The sequence below is a fragment of the Galeopterus variegatus genome, unplaced genomic scaffold (assembly GCF_000696425.1).
Source record: "Galeopterus variegatus unplaced genomic scaffold, G_variegatus-3.0.2 Scaffold3586, whole genome shotgun sequence".
Lineage (NCBI taxonomy): Eukaryota > Metazoa > Chordata > Mammalia > Dermoptera > Cynocephalidae > Galeopterus > Galeopterus variegatus.
In genome coordinates, this window is record NW_007729697.1 from 163,805 (window position 1) to 187,364 (window position 23,560).

At 37.1% G+C, this 23,560-nt stretch overlaps 1 protein-coding gene across 2 annotated transcripts in view; it reads right to left on the reverse strand.

Annotated features, from left to right (window-relative positions):
• Positions 1-18,230: 18,230 nt before the first annotated feature.
• Positions 18,231-23,560, reverse strand: part of PTBP3 (polypyrimidine tract binding protein 3) — a 77,066-nt gene continuing 71,736 nt past the window's right edge. The window contains exons 11-12 of one of the 2 annotated variants that reach the window (XM_008585471.1): positions 19,972-20,049; positions 18,231-19,824 (exon numbers count right to left, since the gene is read on the reverse strand). In XM_008585471.1, the coding sequence (XP_008583693.1) occupies positions 19,692-19,824; positions 19,972-20,049 (211 nt within the window). In that variant the 3' untranslated portion in view covers positions 18,231-19,691. The remainder of the gene's footprint in view (positions 19,825-19,971; positions 20,050-23,560) is intronic. The other variant, XM_008585470.1, reaches the window with a different exon arrangement.

A 23,560-nucleotide genomic window follows, 5' to 3' on the forward strand; every position in this document is an offset into this window, starting at 1 on the left:
CCCGGGCCGGCCCCAAATTTTATTTATTTTTAAATTTTAATTTATCCATATACAACGTAGTTGATTTTCGTGTCCCTTTACCAATAAATTTTATTTACTTTTAATTGACACATAATAATTGTACGTATTTGTGATGTTATAGTGTGATGTTTCAATATATCACACAATGTATGATAATCAAATCAGGGTATTTGTCATATCCATCATCTCAGATATTTATCATTTTTTAATGGTGAGAACACTCAAAAACGTCTCTTCTTGCTATTTTGAAATATAAAACATTCCGAGTATTATTGTAAACTACAGTCACCACATCATCTCAGATATTTATCATTTTTTAATGGTGAGAACACTCAAAATCGTCTCTTCTTGCTATTTTGAAATATAAAACATTCCGAGTATTATTGTAAACTACAGTCACCCCACTGTGTAATGAAACACTAGAACTTATTCCTTCAATCTAACTGTAACTCTGTACCCATTAATAAACTCCTCTCCATCTTCCCCTTGCCCCTACCCCTTCCAGCTGCTGGCAACCACAACTCTACTCTTTACTTCTATGAGGTCAGCTTTTTTAGATTCTATATGAGTGAGATCATGCAGTATTTATTTTCTGTTCCTGGCTCACTTCACTTAACATAATGACCTCCGGTTCCATCCATTTTGCTGCAAATGACAGGATATCATTCTTTTTTATGGCTGCATAGTATTCCATTTGGTAAATATGCCACATTTTCTTTATCCGTTCTTCTGTCGATGGATATTTAGTTTGATTCCATATCTTGACTATTGTGAGTAATGCTGCAATAAATATGAGTGTGTAGATATCTCTTCAACATACTGATTTCATTCTTTTGGATAGATACCCAATAGTGAAATTGCTAGATCATATGGGAGTTCTATTTTTAGTTTTTTGAGGAAACTTCATACTGTTTTTCATAGTGGCTGTACTAGTTTACATTCCCACCAACAGTGTTTAAGAACCTTAATTTTTGTCCTTTTGATAATAGACATTCTACATGGGGTGAGATGATGGTGGTTTTGTTTTGCATTTTCCTGATGATTAGTGATATTGAGCATTTTTGTATGTCATCTTCAGATCTTTTGCTCATTTTTTAATTGGATTATTTGTGGGGTTTTGTTATTAAGTTCCTTATATATACTGAATATTAAGCCCTGGTCAGATGTGTAGCTTGCAAATATTTTCTCCCATTCTGTAGGTTGTCTCTCCACTCTGTTGATTGCTTCCTTTGCTGTGCAGAAGCTTTTTAGGTTGATATAACCCCATTTGTCTATGTTTTGCTTTTATTGCCTGTGCTTTTGAGGTCTTATTCAAAAAATCCTTGTCCAGACCAATGTCATGAAGCATTTCTCCTGTGTTTTCTTCTAGAAATTTCATAGTTTCAGGTCTTACACTTAAGTCTTTGACCCATTTTGAGTTGATTTTGATTTTTATAAGTGGTGAGAGATAGGGGTCTTGTTTCATTCTTCTGCCTGTGGATATCCAGTTTTCCCAGGGCCATTTATGGAAGAGACTATCTTTTCCTCATTGTATGTTCTTGGCACCTTTGTCAAAGATCAGTTGGCTGTAAATGCATGGATTTGTTTCTGGGTTTACTATTCTGTTTCATTGGTCTATGTGTCTGTTTTTATGCTAGTACGATGCTGTTTTGATTATTACTGCTTTGTAGTATATTTTGAAGTCAAGTAGTGTGATGCCTCCAGCTTTATTCTTTTTGTTCAAGATTGCTTTGGCAATTTAGGGTCTTTTGTGGTTCCATATTAATTTTAGGATTGTTTTTTCTATTTCAGTGAAGAATGTCATTGGTATTTTGATAGGAATTTTATTGAATCTGCAGATTGCTTTGAATGGTGTGGACATTTTAACAATATTATTTCTTCCAATCCATGAACAGAGGATATCTTTCCATTTATTTGTGTCTTTTTCAATTTTTTTCATTGATCTTTTATACTTTTCATCATAGAGATCTTTCACATTAGCTAAATTTATTCCTAGGTTTTTGGGGTTTTGGGGGTTTTTTTTGTAGTTATATGTTGCTTTGTCTCCCATGGATTCATCACCCCTCTTCTCCTGAGTGATGGAACTGCAAAGAATTACTCAAACCCCATCTCTTCTGATAAATGAGAAGCCCCAAATGGGTTAATCTCCCAGAACCCTCAAGAGACAGGCATCCCTTCCATTTGGGAAATTAATCAAGAACTGGGGTTCTTGCCCTGCATTTATTCTCCAGACCAGGAAGTTGTGGGTTAATCTCCCAGAACCCTCAAGAGACAGGCATCCCTTCCACTTGGGAAATTAATCAAGAACTGGGGTTCTTGCCCTGCATTTATTCTCCAGACCAGGAAGTTGCAGGAAAAGGACATAGGTGGGGTTATAGTTTAACAGTATAGGCTGGTAACATCAGTCAAACAAGCAAAGTGACATTCCATAATGCAAAAACAAAAGCTTGATCTTAGCAAACATTTTCTCTCCCTACAGCAATTTCCCAGTATCTTTACATATTAATCAGTAACTTGTCTATCCTTGAGCCAGCAACCTTGCTGTGCTACAATCCTTTTTTTTTTTTTTTTCCTTTTTGTCTTTTTTTTTTTTTTCGTGTCCAGCAACGGATCACAACTCTCAGTGTCGCGCCCGTACCGGACCGGGACCGGCAACGGGATCGCAACCCTCATCCCTGCGCCCGCCCCCCGCTCAGCCAGTGAGCGGGAACCGGTCTGTATGTGGGATCCGAACCCTCGGCGGGAGTGCCGCCGCGCTCCCAAGCGGCGCACTGTAGCAGTGCGCCACCTGGCCGGCCCAAACAATTCTTTATCTTACAACAGAGACTAGCCTGAAGAAAATTTCCTGTCTTTTGCAAGGTTAATATACTTTTAAGAAGTTAGGCTAAACCTGAAACTGCAAGAAACTAGGCCCTGTGAAATATATTTGCTTTATAGTACACTCCACAGTTATTGTAAAATAAATTGCTTTTCTTATTTCTTTTTCACTATTGGCACTTAAAAACACTACTAACTTTCATGTGTTTATTTTTTACCCTGCAACTTTATGAATTTGTTTATTAGTTCTAATAGTTTTTTTTGGTGGATACAGCATTACCCTGATACCAAAACCAGACAAGGATACAACAATAAAAGAAAACCACATGCTGGGCTGGCTGGTTAGCTTACCAATATCCTTGACGATAACACAAAAATTGTCAACAAAATACTAGCAGACAGAGTCCAACAGCACAACGAAAAGATTTTCCACCATGATCAAGTTGGAGTCATCCGAGAAATGGAAGGATGGTTCAACAAATGCAAACCAATAAATGCAAACATTACATCAACAGAATGAAGTACGAAAACCATACAATCATCTCAATAGATGCAGAAGTATTTGATATAATTCAACATCCTTTCATGCATGATAAAAACTCTCAACAAATTAGACAAAGAAAGAACATACATCAACATAATAAAGGCCATTTACAACAAACTCACAGCCAACATTACACTGAATGGGAAAAGCTGAAAGCTTTCACTCTAAGATCTGGAACAAGACAAGAATGACCATACTCACCAATTTTATTAAATATGGTACTAAAAGTCCTAGCTAGAGAAATCAGGCAAGAGAAAGAAAGTGCACCTAAATTAGAAAGGAGGAAATTAAATTGTGCCTGTTTGCAGACAACATGATTTTATATATAGAAAACCTCATATGTAATTTTAAATTTTCTAGCAACCACAGGTGAAACTAATTTTAATAACACATTTTATTTAACCCAATATACCAAAGCATTATCATCTCATCATGTAACCAATATGAATTATTAATGAGATATTTTACATTATTTCTTTTGTACTGTCTTGGAAATCCAGTGCTTATTTTACACTTACAGCATATCTCAATTTAGGCTAGCCACATTTCAAGTGCTCAATAAGCACTGGCGACTGGCTGGTATGATTTATGGCTTTCCTTAATTCTGTGACCATGATGGCTACTGTAAAGTCTTTTTCTTATATATGTGGCATCTGGCTACTCTAACATCGTTTTCTGATAAGTTTAACATCTGGTCTCTATTATAAACAATTTCTGTTATCTGCTTTTCTCATGGTGTATGGGTTATTCTTCCTCATTTCTTTGCATGCCTTGTAATTTTTGGTTGAAAACTGGACATTTTATTTTATTTTTTTTATTTTATTTATTTTTTGTCCTTTTTGAGACCGACCGCACCGCACTCAGCCAGTGAGCACTGTGAGTGCACCGCTCATCCCTATATGGGATCCGAACCCGCGGCGGGAGCACTGCTGCGCTCCCAGCACCACAGTCTCCCGAGTGCACCACGGGCTCAGCCCAGAAAACTGCACATTTTAGATAATATATTGTAGTAACTCTGGGTACAGTAGGAACTCTGGTCCCCCCCTTCTCTGGGGCTTGTTATTGTAATTTGCTTATTTGTTTAGTAAATGACTAGATTATTTTAGTGAAGTCTATTTTCCCTGCACAATGTTCAGCCTCTAACATTCCTTCAGGAGTTACAGCTTTGAGCATGCCCATGGTCACTCTAGAATCAGTGGTTCTGAGGCAGGACAGAATAGAGATATGCCCCATGGAAGCTGCTCATAAATATTCAGACTGGATAAGCGCAGATCACCTCCTTATCTGGCAATTAATGAACCCATAATGAGCCAATGACAGCTTAACTACCCTACCAATCAGCATGTTACACCTGGAACTTTGCAAATTACGAGAACCCCCAAACCTGCATGGTAGAAGAAACAAAAGTACAGATGACCACAATACAACCTTCCACCCATGATGCTAGACCAGAAAGATCACTGTGCAAGACCAAAAACTTCAGATACTTGAGGACGCATGACAAGAAAGAAGCTGATACACCTTCTCATCTAGCTATTAGGCCTTCATTACCCTAGATCCTCCCCCACAGCTGAATATTCCTCCTCTTAGTTATGATAGAGAAACACTCCCATCCCAAAACAGCATGTTAAGCCTTCCTGTAAGAATCCAGGGCATTCCTCCCTCTTGGAGATGCCTGTGCACACTTCTGTGCATACTTTCTCTTTGTAATAAAGTCCTATTGTTTGAATCTTCCATCTGTCTGTTCCACTTCCTTTTCTTTTGCTGAACTGGTGTTCTCCACAATGCAGACCGCTCAGTCCCATGCAAGAGTGCAAGATTTTTCTCTAGGGTTTGACCAAGAACCTGGAACTGCCATCCCGTAACAGTTTTGGTACAGGGCTGGCTTCCTCTCTTCCCTAACCACAGACAGCTTTTAAACCACACTATTGTGGGCTGATTGCTCTATTGTTTTCAACAATGCCCTGGGCATAAATTGCACTACAATTTATCCAATTGAATTCTGGCTTCTCCCACTGAGCAGGTTTTGAAGACAGTGTTTGATTGTTTGACCCCAGGAGGGCTTTTTCCATCTGTCTTATTCCAGGCTTTCTCCTGAAAAACCAGTCATGTACAGTTTAACCTGTATCTTGAATCTCCTCCCAATGCCTTTCACCACAATTCTACTGTCCTTGAGAGTGACTTTAGGATTGAAATTCTTCACTTGCTGTTGCAAATGAGATCAATTCCTTCTGAAAGAGATTAAGAGTCATCTGTTTTATGGTCTGTTTCTCCCCCACAGGCACAATCTCTGAGCCAAGGCACTGGAGCTAGGAGTGGAGACAATGAGTGGAGACAATGAGTGACACCCACCCCCACTCCATCCCCAACTCTTGACCACACTTGAGACTTAGCCTCAGCAACAGGTGGCTGGGGCAGGGTAAGAAAAACTGTTCTGTCCTCCCAGGAAGAAAGCCTTCTGGGTTTTAGGGGATGTTCTTGGCTGCGTCAGTGTGTCTTGGGGCTCGGATGGGAGAGAGAGGGAGCTATCCTGGTTCGAACACCACAGACTCTTGCTTTTCTTACCAAATTTTTGTAGATGTCCCTGAATAAATGTTTCTTTGTATGCTCTTTGCCCTTAGGACCATTTCCAGAGGCTTTAGTTATTTTTATAGTTTTCAGCAGTTTCCCTGGGGAGGGGTCAGTGAACTCCTCAAGCTGTTATGGCAGAAGTAATCTTCAGAACCATTTCTTTAAAGACCCAGGGCTGGCAAAGTTGTTCAAAGAGACTCAAGATCAAGACAATATGAACCAGATTGTAAACTGTGGCATTATTTACACAGGAAAAGTATCTAAAACTTGGAAATACAAAATGATTATGTGACTCACAATCCTCTAATGTTAGACGTTAACTTGCAGAAAACTGTTAAGGGTGTGATTTTTTAAAATGTCCAGTAGAGAACCCTAAAAGTTATTGTTTAATTGCCTGCCCACTAACTGGTTTTACATCTAAGTTAGAAATCTTAACTCAGATTTCCTTCTCCCACTAATTATATGAAATGTAGTTTTCCAGACTCTTTTCTATACAGCTTTGTCATTCTGCTAGCTCCTTTATTAATGAAATAAAATTTTAACTCATGCTCACCATCTTTGGTATGAGAATTATGTTAATAGTTTTGAAAGTTCGAAAGAATTTTGCTTTTCAAATCTTTAGAGTCTCAATTCCCTTTTTTTCCCTGCACAACTAGCACACACCCCAGTCACTAAGATTAAGGAATAGACAGCTTTTCTGAGTTTGGTTCTTAAGGTCCTAAAGATTCTCTTAGCAGGATCCTGGGCTCTGAAGGGGAAAATGTGTGTCATGGGCTGAATTTTGTCCCCCACTCCCATCCCCACATTCATATGCTGAAATCTGTGATGGTTAATTTTAGGTGTCAACTTTACTGGATTAAGGGATACCTAGAGAGCTGGTAAAGCTTTATTTCTGGATTTGTCTGTGAGGCTGTCTCCAGAGGAGATAGGTGTGTATTGGTAGATTCAGTGAAGATCCATACTCTCTGTGGGCAAGCAGACTAAAGGCAAATTTTCACACACTCTGCTCAACTGGGACACCATTCTTCTCCTGATCTTGGACATCAGAAAGGTTCTCTGACTTTTGGACTCTGGAAATTGCAACAGTGGCCCCCGGCTTCTCAGGGCTGAGAATTACACCATCAGTTTCCCTGGTTCTGAGGCCTTCAGACTTGGATTAAGCCATGCTAACAACCTCCCTGGTTCTTCTGATTGCAGACAGCCTATCCTGGGACTTATCAGCCTCTATAATCACATGAGCCAATTATAATAATCCTAATAAAATCCCTCTCATCTATCTATCCTTAGTTTCTGCTTTTCTGGAGAACCCTATACAGAGTCTTAACCCATTGTACTTCAAAATGTGACTGTATTTGAAGATAGACACTTTAAAGAGCTAAAGTAAAATGAGGTCTTATGGGTGGGCCCTAATCCAAAATAACTGGTGGCCTAGTAAGAGGACAATCGGTCACAGACATACACAGACCAAGACACAACCATGTGAGCAGACAAGGAGAAGGTGGCCAACTACATATCAATGGGAGAGGCTTCTGAAGAAACCAAGCCTGCTGATACCTTGATCCAAAGACTTCTGGCCTCCAGAATTGTGAGGAAATAAATTTCTGTTGTTTAAGCCACACAGTTTGTGGTATTTTGTTGTGACAGCTCTGGCAAACTAATATAAAGTGCAAGGGAATATTCTGGCCTCCTTGGGATTTCCCAAACCTTGGAAATCTATAGGCCACGGGCAATAGTTTCAGTTGTGGGTACGGATCTATGAATCCACGCTCTCTATAAGATAGTTGTGTTGTTGAAGTTTATCACCAAATTCCCAAAGTCCTAAAGTGGAGTGGAGAGTATATGTTTTTGTAGGTTGAGGGAGGGCCTCTGTTTCCTTCTGTGAGTATCCACTCAGTTCTCTGTATATTTTTTTGATCAGATGGCAGCTTGGCTTAGACAAAGTGTTGGTTTACAGCAATATACTTGCTGTCCACAAAGTGACTGGAAGCACTAGGGTTCCATCCCTAATGGTCTCAGGGGTTTTGCTTCAGGAGTGGAGAATGGGGATTGCCAGGGGGAAAAATTGGGGGATGATTCCATCAGAAGCTGAAAGGAAATGGCAAATCTTCATTCAACAGATAATCTACAGTATGTTGGTTTTCTGCATTTGTGCTTTATTTCTTACAAAGAAGGCCCTGCCTCTTAGTGAACAGGGCTTATCACTAGAACCCTATAATCTCTTCAGTATTTCTGTCCTTTGTTTTCATAAGAATTTAGTCTAGATTCAGTCTAAAAGTGAGCTAACTTGTCACATACCAGGCATAAAGCTAACAATTAATTCTGTAGCTCCAGGAATTATATTTTTTTAATAAAAAAGTGGAAGTGTTCTTAAAATACAAAGATACTACACTGATTCTAGAAAATCTGGGGCTGACTGCCACTATTGTTGGACCATGTAGAGAAATGTTTAAAAACATTAGATGTCAATAAATCAGGTAAATTCTTCGGATTTAGTTTGTAAGCTAGTATCATGCTGCAAGAAAAGTCATACCAGTGCTTTACATCTTTATTATAATGTTCCTTGCTGGCATGGCTAGAATAACTTTTACAACTTTGGATCCTCCAACAACCATTTATCTATCAAATCAGCCTACACTAAAGCACAATAAGAGACATGAGTGTGAGGGAACCATCAGGACAATTCTTTTTTTTTTTTTTTTTGTCCTTTTTGAGACAGGCCGCACCGCGCTCAGCCAGTGAGCGCACCGGTCATCCCTATATAGGATCCGAACCCGTGGCAGGAGCGCTGCTGCGCTCCCAGCACTGCACTCTCCCGAGTGCGCCGCGGGCTCGGCCCTAGGACAATTCTAAACCTTGTGGGTTTTTGTTATTTTTTCTAGTAAGTTTTTATTCCTACCTAAATATTTTATTTCACTCTCAAGCCCATATATCTATTGTTTTTATCATAAGGGACAGATGTGCACTAAAAGTCTGTAGGATAAATGGATTTTGAAGGCAAAGTAGACAGCTATGATTAAAATATCAAGTCTTTTGCAAAAGAACCACAAAAAATAAAATTAAAAATAGTATAAAAATGAAATAATAAAAAACATTAATAAACTAAAAAACAAGCTCATTTGGGAGGATCAAAACAAGTAAAAAGCAAGTTCTCTGAAAATACTTATAGCAAGATGGCTCAAGGGCCGGCCCGGTGGCGCACTGGATAAGTGCGCCGCTTGGGAAGCGCGGTGGCGCTCCCGCCTGAGGGTTCGGATCCCACATACAGACCGGTTCCCGCTCACTGGCTGAGCGAGGCGCGGGAGCAACACCGAGGGTTGCAATCCCGTTGCCGGTCCCCGGTCCGGTACGGGGGCAACACTGAGGGTTGCGATCCGTTGCCGGACACGGAAAAAGATAAAAGACAAAAAAAAAAAAAAAATCTTTAAAAAGCACCCATTTTTCTTCTATTAATAGTATAAAAAAACTGCATCGATATGGTTAAATTTCTGGAATCCTGAGTTCTTTAAGGGTGGACTAAATTGCTGCTGTCATCACTTATAAAAAGTGCCTTGAACAGAATGGAGCTTATGTTGAGATATAAAGTTTATATATTTTATTTTTATCTTTTAATTCTATCTTTCCATGAACTTTTTGAAGTCCCCTGGTATATCTTTTTTCTGTTTTCTCTGGTCTGGCTTTACCCTTAGGCTTTATGTTGTGGCCCTCCAGCAACTCTAGAATCTTCCCTTCTTATAGAAAAATGACTTTTGTAAACCCAGATCTCACACCATGCAGGAAATTATGTAGAGGCAATCCAACAAATACAGGTAAAAAGGATTAGAATAAAATTAGAGCTTTGCTGTTTCACAGCCCTAAAAATTAATGGATCTAGGTAGGAAATGCTCATCAATGGCTACTGCCATCGCAAGAAAAGACACAGCATTATGGAAGTAAGCAACACTATCTACGAATTATTCTTGCGAAAAAGAAAAAGAGGGGGAAACAAAAAGGAGGGAGGCAGGGAAAAATGAAAGAAGAAACCAGAAATCTGAATGAGCTCCCAATTCACAAGAAATTTGAGGGAGGGAGGGGGGGGGAAGACATGGAAGAAATAACATCATGGGGATGTAATCAGTAAAATCCAGATTATTAGAATTTTTAGAGCCAATACCTCAGGTTCTTCAACAAATAAATTGCAAGAAAAAAGATGCAAAGGGAAGCTGTAAGACTTTATCAACAATTGCAATGTATGTATGGACTTAGAAATATTGAAATGTTGACAGGTGAAATTATATGTCTGATATTTGTTTAAAATAATCCTGGGGTGATGAGTAGATCAAACAAGATTAGCCACTAATTGCAGTTGGGTATTGGGTACATGGTGGGGGGGGGGTATTATACTAATTTGTGTAAATTTAAGAATCTTAATAAGAAAGAAACAACAATCATGACAATATGTTAAACTTTTAGCAGAAGAGCAGAACTGTGATTACTAGAGGTGGAAAAGGGGAGGGGTGGAGAGGAGGGGGCTAATGAGAAATTAATGAGAAATTGGTTAACGGATACAAAGAATGATTACATACTGTAACGATGAATAAGCTAACTGTCCTGATTTGACCATCATACATTGTACACAACTACTGATAGTCAACTTTGTACCCCACAAATATGTATAACCAATTATCTTTCAATAAAAAAGGAAGAACCTTAATAGCAAGTTTTGCTAAGCTTCTTGTATAAAGTCTCTTGTTACGATGCTGAGGACTTTTTTTTTTTGTCCTTTTTGTGACCGGCCGCACCGCGCTCAGCCAGTGAGCGCACCGGCCATGCGTATATAGGATCCGAACCCGCGGCAGGAGCGCTTGTGTGCTCCCAGCACCGCACTCTACCGAGTGGCCATGGGCTCGGCCCTGATGCTAAGGACTTTCTGGCTTCTCTTGGTGTTACAGGGCCATGTGTGCTCTAACCAACTGAGCTAATCTGCCAGCCCTCTGGCTTCTCTTGATAGAAATGTATTAAGGGTTAAACATCAAACAGCCCACCAGATCAGGTTCATAGTTGCAGAAACAAAACTAAAATGCATGAATTTTCTTCTGAATCTACTTGGGTGTAAAACTGTTCAGAAAGGTAAAGTTTACTTGAAAAAGGGGCTTTTGGGCGGGGGGAGGGCGGGGGTTGGCCTATATGGGAATCCAATCCTTGACCTTAGTGTTAATGGTTCATTGTTTTGTCAGTGAAACATTTTTTCTGCAGGCATGCCATGGTCAGAGAATTGCAATATATACATATGCAGAAGAGCTTCACAGTGAAACTCAGTCCATAGTATCTTGGGTTCTTTGTAACAGGGTCTTACTTACTGGGTAGTATAATCTGATGATTTAAGAACGGGGATTGGTTTATAGCTCCTTGCTCAGTTGTAATTGTTTTTAAACATCCTATTAATTGAAATATAACACAGACAAATGCACAAATCCTAAGTGTACAAGCTCAATGAATTATCAGAAAGTAAACACTCTTGGGTAACTGGTACGGAAGTTAAGAAATAAAACATTAACCAGACACCAGAAAACTCTCCTCTACCCTCTTTTAATTACCTCCTTTCTAAAGGTAACCAGTATCCTGTTTCTGAAGTTGATGTAAATAAAATTATACATTATATATTCTTCTGTGCATGTCTTTCTTTGTTCAGCGTCACATCTGTGAGTTTTATTGGCTTTATTTTGTTCATTTGCATCACTATAAAGTATTCCATTATATAAATATATCATTATGAAATCTCTAATTAGCTCAATAATGCCTTTTGCCCTACAGTGTACTTTGTCTAACATCAATATAGTTTATACCAACTTTCGTTTGGTTAAAGACAACCTCTTAACAGATTAGGATTTGACATTTCTATTCTGCAGGATTGAGGATTAAGCAGATAGTTCCATAACCTTAGGCACAGAACAATGATAGAGGGGAAATTTATTCCAATAAGACTGAGCTTTTCCTGTTATCCTGTCTATATTCTTAGAACAAACATAGGGACAAAAGAAAATAGATACACAAAACTTCACAGAACATTAGAATCATTAACTTTTTCTGGTTAATTATACTTACTTAATACTAGCAGAGTTGGGAATTCTACCTCCCAATGGAGGTAAAACGCAATGGCTCAAGAATGCAGTAATTCCAGCAATATTATCTGAATTTTTTAACTTCGGTATAAGTTGTTTTGATAGAAATACATAAAGGAATTCGTGACAAATTTCCATTAGAAGTTGATATAGAAAAAAAATATTGCTTTGGGAACAATCACACAAATTATAAAGAAAAATGAGTTTAACATATATAACTATTCCTAATCCAGCATCCCAGTCCAGCTATCAACAAATGTTGGGCATTAAAACTGGGCACAGCTTGTTTGATGGTGTCCTCTTATATTTCTGCAACTGTTCAAGTAATAGCATTTGTCATAGAAATGGCCATTGCTCTGACATGGTTTATTTCTGAGAGTAAAAAGTATACAATTAATGCAGGGTATGTATGTACTTCTATATATTCATAACTAGCTGCATGATAGTTTTAGCCATATATATTCTGCCTAGAATTGTCTCGAGAGAGCCTCATGATTCATTTTTGTGGATTTAGGCTGACTACATTACACATTTCTGAAAGGTTAAGTCATCATGACTTTAACTCTTTGTATTTTTCCCACACCTAGTTAAATTGCTGGTATAATCAGTACTTGGTGCACTGAATGAATAATCTGTTAAAAAGTGTTATGGGCTGAATTGGGTGCTCCAACCCCACACCCCAATTCACATGTTCAAGTCCTAACCCTCAGCATCTCAGAATGTGACTGCCTTTGGAGACATGGCCTTTAAAGAAGTAATTAAGGTAAAATGAGATCATATGGTGGGACCTAATCCAATTATGACCAGTGTCCTTATAAGAAAAGACACGCACAGAGGAAAGATGTAAAGGAACAGAGAAGGCCATCTACAAATCAAGAAAAGAGGCTTTAGAAGAAATCAACAGACACCTTGATCTTAGACTTCTAGCCTCCAAAACTGTGATAAACTAAATTTCTGTTGTTTAAGCCACCCCATCTGTGGTACTTTGTTATGGTAGCCCTAGCAACTACAAACAGTAACTGTATCTATTGAGTTAGTTTCAAATTTATAATGCAAAACTGTATTTTTTAGTTTATTTTTCTTAGAACTAGGTAGGCATTTTTACCCTTCAGCAAAAACATTCCCATCATTTATTTAATGTCTTTAAGTTGGTTTTGGTAGTTTCAGAGGAATATGTAAGCACCCCAATACTGCGTACAGACCTTCAAGATCATAACCTAGCAGCACTTAGGATATATCTGCAATACTTGGGTGCAATAGAGAATAATGGGCAAAGGCAAGGAGACCTGAGTTTTAGTCTAGATTCTGCAATCAACTGGAAATTGAACTAAATGGTCTCATAGGTTCCTTTATGCTCAAAACTGCACAACTCTTAATGATGGTTATAAGCTCTCTGCTGTGTAAATAGGCATTTCGAGGTCAATCAAGTTTATAAAAGCCTCAAGTTTATTTGGCCATATGGTTATTTTATCTTTTCCTCATAAAACTTCTTATGCTAAAATAAGTAAGTAGGTATTCACTTATCTAGTGACATTTATGGAGACAACAGATCTTACAGGTGAGCCAGCAAAGCATCAGTAGTGATTACCTAATTTTCTATTCCATTGAGAATAAATTCTCATTTCCAAGAGATCCTAGAATAAAAGATTAAACTAAATATGACTGCTTAAACTCCTGCAACCCAATAATTCTTTAAAGGGCTGAGAAGTAAAACATCTGTCTAAGGAGAAGCAATATACAGTCTACTGGTAATTGTGTTACCCTTTAAATAAAAAGGACATAAACTGCGTTTGAGATCACACCTCATGTCTCAAAGTGTATGTATACTAATCCCATAGGGAAGTCAAAAACTGAGCTGAACTGAAAGAAGTGCTTCAACTCTGGTTTGGCATTGCACATATGGGTGACAGAGAGAAGAGAGAAAGAGAGATGAGTGTGTGCGCACACACACACGGAGGGAGGGAGGGAGGGAGGGAGGGAAAGAGGGAGAGGAGAAACACGGTGTGAGCAAGCAAGCAAGCTAACATGTACTTGCACTAAGAAGGGAGTGCCACAGAAGAAGGTGCATTATAGGAAGATTAGAAAAGCACTTTGGGGAAAGAGGGAGAGGAGAAACACGGTGTGAGCAAGCAAGCAAGCTAACATGTATCTGCACTAAGAAGGGAGTGCCACAGAAGAAGGTGCATTATAGGAAGATTAGAAAAGCACTTTGCTCCTCAAAATGAGAATTATTCCTAAAAAGAGAGGTAGTAGATTTGGGTTTTTTTTTATAAAGTTGTTTTAATATGTGCTTACTACTGTCTAACTACGTCAAGTTTAGATGGATGGCTATGAAAAAGAAAATATAACATCATTAGAATTACAGGTAAGACAAGGGGAAACCCAAAGTACAGACAAGAACACAGAAAAATTTTAAGAGAGTACAGATGTCATGACATTTATTAAAAGGCATGCTACAATGCTATACTTGTTAGGAAAAGAGTAGAGATATCAAGTAATAGTCAGCAAATATACAAACTGAATGAAAATGTAATATATTGTAGTGTACAGAAGCTTAAATTAACCATGCACTACGCATTTAGAAAATATGGTTTTTAATATTTTATCTTCTCTTTGTATTTATAACATAATTCACTTCAACAATCACAGAGTCCTCTTCTTCCAATGCCACAAACTGTGTTACAAATGAAAGCTGGTACTGCTGCTTATCAAAATATACAAGACAATTGATGTTTCATATAAAATCACTTTATATGTTAACATGTTCCCAAAAACCTGTTTTTTTTTCTTTTTTGGTCTGGTTAAAAAAAATGTTGTTACAAATATTTACAGCATTTTCTTCTGTAGACGAACATTCTTACAAACTGAAATAGGGAATTTTATGAACAGACCACGTAACACACGTAAAATATGAAACAATGTCAGCGGCTCCTAGCTGTGCTATTTTTTTCCTTAAATACAGTACTGAAAATGCCCATCAAACTCTTGTCATCCTAATCCATTCTGCTCACACTTAAACTCCCATTTTCTCTAAGTAGTCTATTCACCAATAAGAAATAGAAAGTAAAGGCCGCTCTGCACTGGGTCTTCTTTCAGAAAGGAGCTTGGGGAAAATGCTTCAGAGAGGAGTTAAAACCAGAACAGTCAGTCTTTGGTCAGAGCAGTGAGGTGACATTCTGATGCAAAACTTGGCTTGGTCAGCAATCTTTATAATTAGTACTTTCTGGATGTGAGACAAATTTTTAAAAGATCTGAGTAACAGTGGTAAGGGAAAAAAGGCCAGAGTATGATTTTTTTAATGACATAAAAACCAACTAATTAAATACTTGTTATTACAACTACTACATAGATCCAAGAACAGAAAGTATACAACAACAACAAAAAAATCTGTTGACAGTGCTGATTTAAGCTTACCATAAGCAGCATTCAATCATGACTATTATCACCAAGGTCACTGGACCAGACAAATATCCCTGTTCTCTGGAACATATGCCTCAGGTTACAAAAACTAAGGTGACTACCACAAACATTCAGAGCAGCTGTTCTTGGACCTGCACAATGCTATAATGAATATTATGTGATAAAGGCAAAAGTGTAACTGAGACTCTATATATACAGTTACAATTCATTGTTTGTATGAATAGTTTGTGGGACAACATTCTTTTAAAACTATATAGTACATATTTCCTGAAAACCAGAATACTGATGCTACCTTAGTCTCAAATAGGAAGAAAAGGTCAATTAAGACTACTGAAGAAGGCACATAAACTTTGGTCCTGTTTTATTTTTCTCCCTCCTATAAAATCCCCCAAACTAAAATTTTAGTAATTTTCTATTTTTTAAACTATTAACAAGTAGCTGTTAGAATATGCTCAGAAAAAAGATTGCAAGTAAGTCTTGTGGATAATAACACAACTTTCAGAAGACAGCTGAGTTACATTTTAAAATTTTGTACAGTCAGAATTATATTTCATTTAGCACAATAGTAGAATATTTTAAGTCTGGCAGTTTTATTCTTGTTGACAGCAGATCAAGACAAAGGAAAGATAATAACACAACTTTCAGAAGACAGCTGAGTTACATTTTAAAATTTTGTACAGTCAGAATTATATTTCATTTAGCACGATAGTAGAATATTTTAAGTCTGGCAGTTTTATTCTTGTTGACAGCAGATCAAGACAAAGGAAAGGCTAAAAAAAATGCTTTATACATAGTCATGCTGTCTCTTTTTGGTTTTAAAAATAGCAGTACACATTAAGTTTTTTAAGAGATAAGCTTACAGTTTGGCAAACTTTGGGATTTTGAGTAAATCACTAGGGGTAAAAAGACACATGTTTCTGAGTTTATCGTTTTTTGCCCAAAAATATATGGGAACAGAAGAAATATACTCAATAGATATACATTCCTGACTAATGACATAGAAACTTTGAAAAGTTTCTATGAAATTGAACAGATATTCATAAGATCTACTTCTTATCAACTGAAGCAGAATCTAGGATCATCATACCAGGTGGTGCCAAAGATGTCCTTGATCCCATAAGGAATTAGGTAGACAGAAATTGTGTATCTAAAGACTGCGAGTTCTGCAACATTCAATAGCAAAATCAGGAACATCACTTCAAATAACTGATTATAATATTTAGTCTTAAACAAAAGGATTTATGGCATTCTGTAGGAGCTACTAGGTAATTCTGATACCCTACAGTAAGTTATCAATTAAGATAGTGGGTCATTTTTCTATTTGTATCTTACACAAAACACATTACCACTATGCAAGTTATTCAAATCTCAAAGTAAAACATCTTGGCATAGATTGCTACTGTTAAACATGTACTGCTATCTTTTAAAGTCCTGAATATATATACTTTGTGTAAAAGTCAAGACACCTTGAAAAGTGATAAGACAATACTCCTTAAAATAAGGTAAATAAACTTAAAAATAGTATACTATGACAGATCAACAGCAAAAATAAATCATTGCTTATTAGATATCAAATAAATGCATGCCAAAACAAAAATACACAGATCTAGTTTTTCCACCACTCTTGATATTTTTTAATCTTTTTACAAAAACTATGCCAACACAAATTCTGTAGACCTCAATAATTCAAACAAGCAAATAGCTCAACATGGAAAATATCCATGTGCTACAGCTAATTTAGACACAAACTGATGGTTTCAAACATGCTATTTTAAAATAAGAACATCTCACTTTTCCAATCTTAATTTGGTTAGTATTTTTTGTCAATAAATTAAAATGTATGTAATGTGCATATGTATACACAATATTAGAAGAGTGTATGTATATACATACACTTATCTACACACACACACACACACACACACACACACACACACACACACACACACACACACACTACACAAATACCTGAAAAGAATTCAAATGTTCTCTCTCAAATTAAAGGCCATTCCCTACTTCAAAATTACATTCAACACCATTAAGATCTCCAGTCTATCAGTAACTGTTGCTACACTTATGCTGATTGTTAAGAGAATCATGAATTAATAAATTACACAGCAATTCCCAACTTAAAGCAAAGGAAATAATCCAATTTAACATGCCACTGAAAATTATAATAGTGCCTGTGTAGAAGGAAAATAAGGGCAAACTTTGAGAGATTTCTTAAATTTTTTTCTAACCCCCTCACCCCGTATTTAGATAAAAATATTTCGTAGGCAGAAAAAAAACACAACTAGGTAAACGATTATACCTATCTATTCAGCCAATAGTAACTGATCCATTCGAAAGGTCCCAACTTAGTATCCTGTTCTACCAACTAACTGTTGCTCAGTGTTGAGTGAATTCTGCTTTTTATACAACCTGTAACATCTCTTGCAGTCTCTATTTTTTTTTGTAAAAACCTCCCGATGTTCAAAATTCATGGCTGGAATTAGCAAAGTGGTTGAGATATTCTTTTAAAATTTGAGATGAGCTACTTTGAGAATGCGAAAAGTGCAAAAGGGTGGACAAAAATGATCCTTTTGACAAATTCTGCTTTAGAAAAATCTGATCAAGCATTGAAGGAATAACTAGCAAAAGCAAAAGTATCTTATTAAAAAGAAACGATTTTTCATTATATAATCACTTAAGCAACATTAAAATGTACTCTTACGTTCAACCAAAGAGAGAGAGAAGGACAGAGTACAAGAAATAACCGATCTTCTCACACTCTAAACATGTGGGCACTCAGTAATGAAGTTACATTAACAAAGAAAAGCAAGTTTTCACTTGAGTATTGAGAAAAACCAAGTAATCCTGAGACAAATTCTGATGGGTGATGAAGATGAAACTAAGACTGCATTGTATATCCCCAAACTAGTATGCAAAAACTGGCAATAACTTATCAGTCACAACGTAAAGAGGCCTACAAGTGTGCACTGAGTAATTCCCCAAATCATTCACTCCTTCTCATCTCTGCACTGAAGCACCAAAATTTGAATAAAAACCATTAGTTATAAGAAACCACTTAAAACTGCAATGAAAAAAACTTTTAAATTCTTACCAAAACAGGGAAAGAAAAAAAAAAAACACTCACCAAGTCCACAATATAGCTTTCAAGATATTTAGATAAAACTCTAACCTACTGTATCTTAAGCACATAATAAGGCACATAATAAGAAATTAAGTAAATACACAGTAATTCTGAATAAGTATTAGAGATTATAGTGGTACAAAAACCCCTTGAGATTAATTTTTTCTAAAAGAAGACCTTACCAAAAATAACTTTTAAAAAATCTGTCAAACCATATGATAGACCTGAATATTTTCCTTAAGACTGTAAACTTTTTTTCCTGAAAACAATTATAAAAAAGTAGTTTATAAGTAGAATTATTTTTCTTTTAAAATTTTCCACGGTGATATTATACTATGATGTGTTATTCTGAAATTTAAAATGGGATTTTTCCTAATAAAATTATTAATTATTTTGACATCTTAACAGATCCTGGTTGGATTCCACTTCATTTCCCTGGGGAGAGTCAAGACACTTCATTTTTCCAAATAGCCTTAAAAAGCTAAAAGACAGGTATTATTCAAAGGAGTGTCTAATAGTGAGAAAAAAGATATCATTGAAAGAAAACATGCAAGTTTATAAAACTGCTTCCAGTGCAACTCAATGTGTTTATGTATATTAACCATCAATATATGGCAAATATTTGATGTAATTTATAACTGAACATAATTTCCTACAGGGGTCAAACTTCTGAATCATTAAGCTAAAAACTTGGCCATACTTACATTAAGTAATAAGTCCATATGTTTACATTTTTCAAAGTACAAAGGAGTTTAGAAATGTTGTATAAGGCTGATCTGGACCCAAACTTAAAGAAATTTCATTCTCTCAAAATCTAATTTAATACAGGGAGGTAAATTATTGAAAAAATATTTTTTCCTGCAGGTTATTTTCATAGAAACCATGGTACAAAGAAAAAACAAAACTTTGATCACATACTGGCAGGGGAAAAAAAGAATGTCTCCTGATTTTTTGAATATACTTAAATATCAAACTCAGAAAGTTATTTTTGTGAAAGAGGCAGAATTGGTCTTGAGCTGCTTCAGTCTATGTCTGAAGGTTTTACTAAAATTATGGTCCAGTTTTAGGAGAAAAATTCACAGAAAAGTCAGATTGTAGATTTTGAGAAGGAAACTCTGAGGTGATGATTTTCTCCTAGGTCATGGTTATGAAGCTCAATGAGGGCCTGGATTGCTTCTTCCACAGATCCCAACTGAATGAGCGCCATTTTGCGATCTTTCCTGAAAAATGTATAAGAAATATAAAATGTATTTAGGATTTATTTTGCTTCCAAATCTCCTCCCCCACATCATATTTCACTGAACTACCTTAAAATTTGCATACTATAATAAATAATGTTAATGTATTTCTTGAAAGAAAGGACTTACTGAAAGAATTTAAAAGCCTTCACTGAACATCCAGCTTCTATGAAAAGGTTCTTCAAAGCATCCATTGTAACAGAAGGGCTGTGAAAACATCACAGAGAGTCAACTACCTTAGCCCCAATTCTCAAATGAAGCACAGATTAACTTTTACAATCATCAAAGCTCTAGAATATTTTATATTTTATGTAAAGAAGACATGACTGGAAGTGCCCTGAAAGATGTTCAAAATTGACACACACACATCACCCAACAATGGAATTTTGTCTCGATCTTTGCAGAACACATGAGCATGTATATAAAGGGCAAGAAAATCTTTCTATATTTATTTCAAAGTGGTTATTAGTCATACCACTGGCTTCAGTAATTACCTCTGCTACTGCCAAAGTTACTATGTTAGCTCTGATTTGTCTTCCACCAGCCAGAGTTCTACATTTTCAACTGCTTTCAAGGTAATTCTGAATGTGTGTATGTGGCACCCAGGCTCTAAGATGGCCTTGGGTATTCCCCTCCCATAATGAATAGAGATGTCCTCTGTAACCCTGAGGATATTGTAGAAATGACATTATGTGACTTTTGTGGCACTTTGTCCTCCCTTGAATCATCAGCATTGGAAGAAACCAGCTCCCATTTCATGAGGACAGTCCCGTGAAATCCTTGTTGGAAGAAACTGAGGCTTTTTTTTTTTTTTTTTGTCTTTTTTGTCTTTTTCCGTGTCCAGCAACGGATCGCAACCCTCAGTGTTGCCCCCGCACCGGACCGGGGACCGGCAACGGGACCGCAACCCTCGGCGCGTTGCTCCCGCACCTCGCTCAGCCAGTGAGCAGGAACTGGTCCGTATGTGGGATCCGAACCCTCCGGCCGGAGCGCTGCCGCGCTTCCCAAGCGGCGCACTATCCAGTGCGCCACTGGGCCGGCCCTGAGGCCTCTTTTAACAACCAGGTACATGAGTGAGCCGCCATGGAAGTAGATCCTCTAGCTCTAGTTAAAGCGTTCAGATGATTGCATCTGCGTCCAGCATCTTGACTGCAAACTTAAGAGGGACTCTCAGCCAAAACCACTCAGCTAAGCCACTTCTGGATTCCTGACCCACAGAAACAGTATAAGATAACAAACATTTGCTACTGTGTTAAACTGTTACATTTGGGGTGATCTGTTACAAGACAGTAATAACTAATACAGTGGTCTATCAGATGAGAGTCAACTGACTAAGAGCAGACTCCTCATCTTCTCAAAACTGCCAACAAGGACGGTGTAGTAGAACAATCGCTGGCTTTGCAAGGAGATCTGAGTTCATATTCTATGCCTCAATCACATGTTTTATCACTTTGAGTAAGTTAATTAACCTGAGTCTGTTTCATTAATAAAATTAAACTAATAACCTTACTTAAAAGATTATTACGGATTTGAACTGGCCAGCTGCCAGCCACAAAAAAAAAAAAGATTATTATGCATAAAGTCAGAATGTGAAATAGTGGTTACCAGGGGGCTGGGAATTGGGGAATAATGGGGAGTTATTGCTTAATGGGTATATAGTTTCAGTGTGGGATGACAAAAAGATTCTGCAAATAGAGTTGATGGTTGCACAAATAATGTGAATGTACTTAATGTGAATATACTCTGCACTGTACACTTAAAAATGGTTAAAGGTAAATTTTAAGGTATGTATATATATATATATTTTTTTCCTTTTTGTCTTTTTTCGTGTCCAGCAACGGATCGCAACCCTCAGTGTCGCGCCCGTACCGGACTGGGACCGGCAACGGGATCGCAACCCTCGGTGCTGTGCCCACACCTCACTCAGCCAGTGAGCGGGAACCAATCTGTATGTGGGATCCGAACCCTCGGCGGGAGCGCCACCACGCTCCCAAGCGGCTCTCTCAACAACAGCAATAGAAAATTTTAGTCCTTGAAAGTGCCTTGGTAAAAACAGACGTAGAATTATGCTACCTGAAATAAGGCAGTCACAAAAAGACAAATTCCACGTGACTCCATTTATACGAGATACCTGGAATCGTCAAATTCATAGACAGAAAGTCAAATGGTGGTTGCCAGGGGCTGGGGAGAGGAGCTGAGGAATTATTGCTTAATGGGTATGGGGTTTCAGTTTTGCAAGATGAAAACAGTTCTGGTTGCAAACAATGTGAATGCACTTAACCCTACCGAACTGTACACTTAAAATGGTTAAGATGGTAAATTTTATGTTATGTATATTTTACCACAATTTTTAAAAAAAGGTTTTTATGGAAATAAATGAGGCAATAAATGTAAAGCACCAGCATAGTGCCCAGAACTTGGAATATGGTTCGAAAAATATTAATGTCCTTTCCTCTTCTACCTACATGTAGGTTGCAACTGGCGACCAGCTCCTACATAATGTGTTGTATTTAAGAAGCTAACAAATACAGGCACCTGCCTCAGTTTCTAATTGTTTCCCATATACCCTACTCCTAGTGATGAGCTGCTAAATTTCTAGATCCAAGTAATATACATTTTTTTCTCAAGTGACTCCTCCAGTTTCCTAGCTGACATGAAGTTTGATCCATTGCCCAATTCAGATTCAAGGTTTCTCCACGTAGCCTAGCAGAGAGGTTGGGCATTCAACACTATTTTGAATAATTATTTTCTATTTTCATTCTCATTCTCAATAATGTTCCAGAATTTACCCTTCTCTCTCTCCTCAGTCTATAAATTTTTACACACACACACTCCACAGTTTTTACCTCCTCCTTTCCAATGTTTATCCCCCTTCATGCATTATTTTAAATTATATAAAATTGCCATTCTTGTAGACCAAGGATATCAAGAATTAGCACAGGGGTTAACAGTTTTTCTTTAATAGGCCAGATAATAAATACAGTAGGCTCTGTGGGCCATATAGTCTCTTGCAACTATTAAGCTTTACTATTGCAGCTCAAAAGCACCCATAGATAATATGTTAATGAGTAAGTAAAACTGTGTTGCCTGAAACTTTATTTATGAAAGGTGAAATCTGAAGTTTTTCTTGTTGGCTGGCCAGTATAGGGATCCAACTCTGGACCTTGGTGTTATCAGAACCACACTCTAAACAACTGAGCTAACCAGCCAGCCCTGAAATTAGAATTTTTATAGAATTTTCTCATATGACAAAATATTTTTCTTTTGCTTTTTTTCCCTACCATTTTAAGATTAAAAATTATTCTTAGCTCACAGATATCCAAAAATACCCATGGGTTGTAGTTTGTCAATCTCTGGGTTAGAAAAGATCTAAAGAACACACTCAATACAACAAGGGTTAATAAACAGATCTGTAGAGTGGTCACAGGGAAATAACTTTTAGCTTTTAAGTAATTATTATATATATAGCTTTGCAGCTGACAGATAAAAAGTACAGAATTAATTTTTACCAAATTCTTAGATACATAAATTACTTGATTTTGCTACAGTGGCTACTTCAGAGTTGTTACTTCTGCAAAGGAATGAACAGAATATTTCTGTTTACACTTATTTTTATGATCTTTATTTTCCACTTTTTTATTTTTATTTATTTATTTATTTTTGTCTTTTTGTCTTTTTCCGTGCCCGGCAACGGATCGCAACCCTCAGTGTTGCCCCC